The sequence below is a fragment of the Phaethon lepturus genome, unplaced genomic scaffold (genome assembly GCF_000687285.1).
Source record: "Phaethon lepturus isolate BGI_N335 unplaced genomic scaffold, ASM68728v1 scaffold46854, whole genome shotgun sequence".
Classification (NCBI taxonomy): Eukaryota; Metazoa; Chordata; class Aves; order Phaethontiformes; family Phaethontidae; genus Phaethon; species Phaethon lepturus.
The window spans coordinates 20480-29117 of NW_010534908.1; the positions used below are offsets into that span (position 1 = coordinate 20480).

Here is an 8638-nt window from a genome sequence, read left to right on the forward strand (position 1 = left end):
AGCCAGTATGCCTTACAGCAAGCTCTCACCAATTGAGAAGCAGGAAATGCCCAACTTAAGCCTGGCATCGTGATGCTACAGCTCTTTCCTGGTACGAGCAGGAGCACCAGGGAAAGATACATCAAATACAAAATACCATCCATGGATAAGTTATGAATCGGTCTTTGTCAAGAAAGCACTGGTCCAACTGGGCGCCAGTGCACAGGCTGTGTGAGATCTCAAGTGAACTTGTGATTTTTCTTGTGAAGCAGACACAAGGTTTAGGCTTAATGGTTCTTACTCAGTGAAGTGTGTTATCACACTCTAAAACTTTTTAATCCCCTGACTCAGCACAGTTTGAATCTGCTGCCCCCCCACAGGTGGTTTAGGTTTGTTGGATGATTTTAGTGGTTTAGCTCACAGCCAATGTGAGGATCACTTTCTGTGCTAGCATTCTCTTCATTGAACTGTTCAACTTCATGTGTTCAGCAGTGTTACAGCAAGGTATATTTTGCATGTTTATTTTTTAATAAAGAATATTTTCCTTAGTCATACATTGCCTTGATAGAAGTGTGCTTCTGAAATGCTTAAAAACAAATGTTGGTGGGGTTTTTTTTGCAGGGCTCTCGGTGCTCCTCAGATGCTAACATGCTTGGAGAGATGATGTTTGGCTCTGTGGCCATGAGCTACAAGGGCTCCACGTTGAAAATTCACCAGATCCGGTAAGATTAATTTTTTACTTCTTGTCTTTTCAGAAGACTTACTCCTTAGTGCTAATACATAATGAATGGAATGCCACAAGTGCAGAGTAAAAGGAATTTCTGGGTTTGCTTTAAAGTTATTCTGATGTCACATTTGACACAAAAGGCTGTTGTGTTGTGTTTAGGACTATAAAATCTGGACGGTTGTGCAATTGAAAGGAAAGCCTGTCTTGGCACTGCGTTCTGACTGACATCTTCCTTTTTGTCCTCTAGCTCACCTCCTCAGCTCATGCTCAGCAAGGTTTTCACAGCTCGCACTGGAAGCAGCATCTACGGAAGCCTGAATACGTGAGTCCATTACAAATGCGTTTAAGGGGGTGAATATAAAAACACAGGACTTTTTTTTTGACCCTCCAGATTATTTCTGTAGAAAAATAACTTCTCATTCCCCGATCTGTTACATCCTGTCACTAGTGTCCTCACCTTTCCCTTGCAGTTGTCTTCACCTCAGTTTGCTTTAAGCGAATGAATGAACCATTCCTTTAATGCGGATATGGTAAAGCTTGATATTGTAAGGTACAAAGTACCTGCAGCCGCCAAAGGAGAAGGGATGAGGACAGAGCACTGGAGTTGGGGAATTCAGTCCAAGATGAAGAAAAAGCTGTTACAAAAACATCTGGCTTCGGAGGGTTCAGCGTTTAGTTTTCTGTGTATTAACCTACCTGAGAACGTGGCTTAGGCTATGAAAGGTTTTTCTAGTGGAAACCTGCATTCTTCTCTTGTCTGTTCCACTCGGGCTATAATGAAGTAACACTGTATTCTACTGAAATGCAAATCACTGGTTTCTTGTATGTTTTATGTTTGTTATAGGTTGCAGGACAGTCTTGAGTTCATTAATCAAGACAGCAATACATTAAAGCCTGACCACAGTACAATTATGAATGGACTTCTTGGGAATATAGGTAATTATGAACAGATTTTTTTTCCTGCAATCTTTAACTGAATAATCATAGATTCTAGAATGTGAAAGTCTTCTAAATAGAATCGAATTTAAAAAAAAAAAAAACAAGCTAAAGACGTAACAGAAAATCACTCGTGGTGGGGTTTGGAGGAGAATAAATTGGACGGTTCAAGGAATTAGCAGTGGTTCCATATATACAGCTGTGTATGTGTGTATAAAATACGTAATAGAAATTTTTAGATATACTTAAGTTGAAATACAGAAAATGCTGGAAGGTAACAGCCTGTAGAACTTTCTAAGCAGTGTATCTCAGATCAGGCAGGATTGATTCTGCCTGGCTCAGTTCCCCAGTTTTTTTTTTGGTTAATTTTCATTCTGTTCTGTACTCTGGCCATCTGAGCACACGTGGCCGTGTGTTTCATACTAGTCTAAGTTAACCTTGCACAGCTGCACTAGAGTTTTTGATCAGGTCAGACAGAGTATCTTTTTGTTTTCCCCTCTTTCTCTCTCTCTCTCTGACCGTGGAAGCTAAGCAGTCTTGAAAAACCATCTGGCATCTTTGGTTCTCAGCCTTCTTGGAAATGCTGTGGGTGAAGACTCTGTGAACATTAGATTACAGGAAGAGGGGAAAGTCTTGGCTTTTCCCTGTGGGAACAGTAGAGCTGATAGTAAAGATACTGTACTTCAGGGCTTGGTTGTCCAATGTAGCAGCCTGACGAGCTCTTCAGCACATCCTCCCTTTCTCTTGGTTTAGATTGTTGACTTTCCAAGTGAATGTCTGTTGTAGTAGGTAGAATAAGGGGCTTCTTTCTACATTTGCTTTGCAGAATATTGCTGTGTGTAAAAGACACTTCTCTAGGGTTGGAAGTAAGGAGTTAATTTGATGACTTTGTTCCTCTAACTGGGTTTCTGGCTTTGACATGGTCCTAATTCTCGTTGGGTGTGTTTACTTCTCTCCTTCACACTGACTTTGATAAGACTGTGCCTAAGCATGGGCTTAAATGTTTTTCAGGCTCAAAAGCTGTATACCTCATTAAAATCATTCCCAATCATTCCATTTATAAGGGAAGCCAATTAAAGTTGTAAGAATCTATTACCTATTAAACGCTTCCTGAATTTACTAAGTCAGAAAAGTTAAAAAGATGCATTTTTCTTAATATCCAGTACTCCTTTCAGACTCCAGTTGTGGTTTGTCACAGTGCATGAATGAGTGAGGTGCCCGATCCAAGAGAGAGGAACACACTTCGTGTACTTGCAGGGTTTTGCTGCGGTTTGCGCTTGGCAAAAGTTTGCTGTATCACCAGCGCGATCTAAACTGCAAGTCCAAATTCAGATAATGCAATTATTAGGCGTGGACTCGGTATGATTTAGGTGTAGCCAGTGCCACACGTCCATCTGTGTCCGGCTCCGTAGCGACGGTGACTCTTGCCCACCGAGCAGAAAGGATAACTGCCCCGCGAGCTGGCCGGGAGGCGTCGGCACCTCGGTGCCAGCGCGCGCAACGGGAAGCGATGAGATTGCCTTCTGGAAGAGGATGCTGAAACGTTCTTTGTAACTGAGCTGCACAAGTTCTCAGTCCGTTCGGCCGTGTTTGTTTACAGTTCCCGTTTCAGCGCAGAGGGAAACGTGGGTAAAGTAGGTAAAGAAGTTAATCTGTAACTGCAGCATTTCTACCAACTGCGTTCGACAGCAAAGACTGCTCCGGACTCACTGCCTCTCGCCAGCCCATGATAGCAGAAGAGTCTGTGTGTTTTGGTTGGGAACAATTTACAAGCTGCTTTTTTTAGATATGCTGTTTTAAAAAAAAAATAAAAGCAACACTGGTCAGGTCCTTTCCTTTAATGAGTGAAGACCTAAGAGAATGGAAGGGAGCTTTGTTGAGGTGCAACCTTCGTCTTTTGTATAATCAGGAAACTTTGAGAGAGCAGTAGTTCAAATTTAGGAGAGGGACTGACACTTAACTGATTAAAAATACCCATGCGTTTTTCCTGGCTGTGTACAGTAAATATGCTCTTTCCCCGGTATATCTACGATCCAGTATTACTTTAAAATGGACTGCTAAGACTACTAACATTGATTTTCTGTATGATCATTTCACTAAACTGATGTACTTGACTGTTCTCAGAACAACTTCTTCAGCCTATAATTTTCTGTGGGTTCTACTAAGACAAATTTCTGCCTGCCTTTTCCCTCTTTCTCCCCATCGTCTTCAGTAACAGTGTTCCTCGGCCACCCCACCAGTGTGGATGTTAAAACAAACATTGTACTCCACGATGAATCTCCTGTTTGTGATCAAGTTAGGCTTTGAGCCTGCATAAATTAATCATTTTTCAACTAAAAACAAAACAAGCCATTGGAGAGAAACCCCATCCTTGTATGGGAGACAGTGTAAAGCTGGGTCTATTATTTTAATTCTATAAATACTATATAGTCCAACTGTAAGCTGCATCCTTGAATCAACGTTCTTGTTAAGCCTAAGAGCTGTTCTCCTGCATATGTTAGTCTGCATTTATGTTGGCTTATATCTTCTCCCTGTCCTGGCCCCCTCCCTACGGACTGTTCTGCTTTACTAACCTCATTCTTTCATGTGTATTTTACGTTTTGCCATGTAGGTCTTTCACAGCTTTGCAGCCCTAGGCGGGCATTCTCAGAGCAAGGTCCGCTCCGCCTGATCCGGAGCGCCTCTTTCTTTGCAGGTTTGCAGTGTGCTGTGTGCTGTGCTGTGTGGCTAGTCTAGCTGGTGTGACAAAACCATGTGGATTTGTAGTTTAGCCCTGGAAATAAGATTTTTTTTTTTTTTTTTTTTTTTGAAGTACAAAATGAACAGTGATGGCTGCTCTCCTTAAATGTTTTAAATCCCCAGAGGACAAGCAGGCATTTTAAAAGTCCTCTTTGGGATTGGCTGGTTGTGTTGTTTTGTTTTGGAAACTTATATTTAATGGTGGATTTCATATTTCTGGAAATAATAAGCTCTTTTGATCTGGATTTGTTTCATCCAAACTGTAAAAACTAAAGCTAACGCTAACCTAGGTTCATTTAAAGTGGACGTTTCTTGCTTTTAGCGGCTGGGTCTTATTTCCATGGCTGAGTAGCTTTTACTTCACACACATATCTGTAAAATATATCACATTTAAAGACTATTGAGCCTGAGACACTTTCGATCTTGTGTATATGCAGACTATGAATCTGGACAGCTTATGCCTTAGTTGAACAACCAATGCACTGCTCACAATTTAAAAGTATTTGTTTTCTTCAAGATGGCATTGTAACATCCTGTTAAAATTATATAGATAATACCTGATAAAGCTGGTACATGAATGAAGTCGTATTTATATTGTTTCTTGGTGGGTGTTTTGTCTGTACACTGAGTACTACGTACGTGACCAACATCCTTTCCGTACATTACATTTTCTTTGAAAAATATCTGTGTAAAGAAACAAAGTGTACTAGTTTTAGTTTGTACAAAAATAGGTGTATGGACTTCAGAAAAATACATCCAAGCTTTTCAGATAAGTGTTTTGGCTTGTTCAGCTAAGCAGCCTTTCTTGGTGATGGCCTTGTGCAGTGCTGTTGATCTGAATTAATGAGCATGTTTTTGTTTCATTAATTACATGGAGATCTGCCAACAAGAAAGGAACTGTATATTCCCCTGCTAAATGGTATTCCTTGTTTTACAGTTCATAGCAACCCTATGGATATGCCTGGGAGGGAGCAGAATGAGGACAGAGACAGCGGTATAGCAAGATCTGGTAATGTCGGTTCCATGTGTTAACCCTGTAGGCTCCAAAAATACTCAGTAATCGTTGTCACTGAATTGTCTAGACATCATCAAATGGTTTTTCCTGTGCTGAAATGCGACTGTCTGTTTTGTTATGTATAAGCATTAACGCATACCGATACGTAAGCGTACAAATGTTGTAGGCGTCAAGGGTGCTCCATTAGCAACCTCACAGAGGGGATCTGAACAGCAGCGTGATTTAGTAACGCATGCTGCAAATAAGCAAGCCAAATTAAATATTGAAATGAGTTTGCAGGATTCCTAAACGATACTTGCGGCCATCTCCTTTACAAATTGAGGAGGACGCTAATGTTAAAGCATGAATTTGCACCCCTCTCCTCCCCCCAAATTCAGGATATTGGGCATTTAAGGATAGGATTGGAAAGGCTGTTAAAGGATGTGATTAACGTTACTCCTTTCCACAAAGAATTTATTTCCCAATACTCAGGGTTGATGAGCAAGGTGCAACCTGTGTGTTGCGTATTACGTAAAGCTGCAGGACTGTCCCACCCTTGTAGTGCTTGTATATCTTGTTAATGTTGTTATAAACTGGTTATGTTTAGATAAGAAACATAGGTAAGCAAAAGAGAAGGCACTTGATAAGCAACACCAGTTTATCTTGAGGGGCTTCATTTAGTTGCTGGTATTATTTTCCAAATGATCTTTATTCTGGAGAGATTTTTATTTATTCCTCTTATTATTGCAGCATCTCTTAGCAGTCTGCTCATCACTCCGTTTCCATCTCCGGGCTCTTCGTTTAACAAAAGCTGTGCTAGCAGTTACCAGCGGCGTTGGCGTCGCAGTCAGACTACCAGCTTGGAGAATGGGGTCTTCCCTCGATGGTGAGCTGGGAATGAAAATGCTGGTTGCTGCCCATAAATTTTCCACCATCGTCAGCTTGATTCTGCTCTTGCATATGTACATCTGCTCTTGCTGTTGCTTTCTGTGGGGTATTTACAGAGGTGTGAGTCAGGCTGCACTTCAACGCCTGATCTTTTTTAGTATCTGTTTTCTTCATGGCATTCGTTGTTTTGCACTAACTAGAAAGCCTTCAGCAAAACATAAACCTGTAGGCTGTACTTTTGAGGATAAGAAGCCCTAAAATCCTACTCAAAACACGAATTCTTGGCAGGGATGAGAGAGAACTAGAATACCGTATTCTGATCCCACAAATGCTTTGAATCTGGTTCCAGCTTTTGTGAATTGCAGGATCAATTAATGGTTGCTTGTAAAAAGTTGCAAAGTGGGTGTTATCAAAGGTGATGATTTGACAACACATGCAAACAAAAGGTGTTTATTGAAGGTAACTGTTCAAGACTTGAACTACACAGGAAACCAAGGTACAACTTTAAGCAGTGCATTACATTAACTTTCTGGTTTTTTCCATGCTTCAAGGTCCATGGATGAAAGCTTTAACTTGTCAGATGACAGCTCTGGTCCTAGCCCAGGAATCGTTAGGAAGAAAAAGATAGCAATTGGAGTTATTTTTTCACTCTCAAGAGACGAAGATGAAAACAACAAATTTAATGAGTTCTTCTTCTCGCACTTTCCTCTTTTTGAGAGTCACATGAACAAACTGAAGAGTGCAATAGAACAGGTAAACACAGTCTCTTTTGATTCCTGCGCTGGTATTGCTGCATGTCCCCCGCCCAGCCCTGTCAGATTTAATTCCTAACTCTTGTTACTAGTGTACAAAAGTGGGATCAACTTGCTGTTGGGTATTGGAATTGCACCAGAGAAGAGCTTTGCTCTACAGCATCTTTGATGATGTTTCTTATTGCTGGCAAAAGCACAACACAGGGTGAGGACGGGGCATGCTGCATTATGCTGCAGGGATTGCTGAAAGCTGGAACAGTCGCTAGGCTGTGTAAGCTCCCAGCAAGCCCTGGATCAGCCAAGGGGGAAAGGTGCTTTTAAGGCCACCTCTACCTCCCTGCTTCAGCTGTATCTGAGTTTAGTGGTCAGAACCTATCTCTAGGCTCTTCCAGGCTGCAAATAAATATTGAGCTTTTTTCTCTTTCTCTTTATTTTACCCCCTGATTCTGATGTGTAGGAAATTTTCAAAAATTGACGTTTCAAATGTGTGGTTAGATTTGCTACAAATCTCTCTTCTAGGAAATACTTAGTGGTTACTCTGGCACTGCAGTGAAAACTTTGACCTCTTTTATGCCTTGAATGATGAAAAGCACAGAAGCAGCAGAGGCTGCAGATGCATGTGCCTCACCTATCTTTCCTCAGATATGAAAGTTGGCACTTGTACCATCATTTTATCACTTAAAAAAAAATTACTTGCATGACTAGTTGCATGAAAGATAAAGGCAAACACATGACTTTGTTTTCCATTTTCTGTGCTTCTGTAGCTATGTGTTACTTATCTGTTTAATGATTGTTTTCAAGGCTATGAAAATGAGTCGTAGATCAGCTGATGCCAGTCAGCGGAGTTTGGCATATAACAGAATTGTTGACGCCCTTAATGAATTCAGGTGAGCAGTTTGTCTCTTATCTTTTGTGTCTGTTTCTTCAAAAGCACTCAGGTCTGTTTTAGAAGGATCATCTTAGTGCAGGATAAGTAACTTCTAACATCTAAAGTCTTCTGCAAAAAGTAAGTACAATAAAGGTGTTGGTGATAGCAAGCCGTTACAATCTGTTTGTGTTTTTAGATTTTGCCAAGTGCGTATATCCATCAGGGCTTGGTGTGAACAGGACAAAGTTGATGAAGGTTTTTTGTGCTTTGGGTGATAATGGAGCTCCCAGCAATCTCTTAAATTGTCTTTTATGGTCTGTTGAGAGAGGGAGAAGAATTGCAAAGCCACGATAGGGAAATCCTCCTCTAGTGTATATTTTCCTGATGTGTGAGCTGAGGAAGACCTTTACCCTGCTCTAAATTCTACTCTAAAGGCATTTCAGATAGTGCTCCTTCTTGGTAGCTGGTTATCTTTTTCACCCAGTGAAGCGCAGTCCTGTAATCTCGTGCTATCAGTACCTGCAGAGCGTCTCTATTCAACAGTTAATACACAAAGTAATGCAGATCAGCACATCCCTGGCATTTTAACTGTATTTTCTTTCCATAGTTTCAGTCATGGGGAGGGAATTAAGATGAAATCCCTCTGTTTCAAGTGATTCATCCCCTCTCAGATGGGAGTGGCAGGGTGCTTACTTTTACAACCGGCATAGAGCTACTTTTTAAAGACATTATAGAAGACAGTGCTCTGATGTTGT

General features: G+C 41.0%; 1 protein-coding gene across 1 annotated transcript in view; it reads left to right on the plus strand.

Annotated features, from left to right (window-relative positions):
- LOC104619683 (folliculin-interacting protein 1-like) overlaps nt 1–7906 on the plus strand; it is a 21771-nt gene extending 13865 nt beyond the window's left edge. Inside the window, exons 4-11 of the mRNA XM_010285642.1 lie at nt 601–701; nt 954–1028; nt 1551–1642; nt 4254–4337; nt 5319–5390; nt 6126–6261; nt 6815–7016; nt 7817–7906. Of these exons, the coding sequence (XP_010283944.1) occupies nt 601–701; nt 954–1028; nt 1551–1642; nt 4254–4337; nt 5319–5390; nt 6126–6261; nt 6815–7016; nt 7817–7906 (852 nt within the window). The remainder of the gene's footprint in view (nt 1–600; nt 702–953; nt 1029–1550; nt 1643–4253; nt 4338–5318; nt 5391–6125; nt 6262–6814; nt 7017–7816) is intronic.
- Nucleotides 7907–8638: the final 732 nt, after the last annotated feature.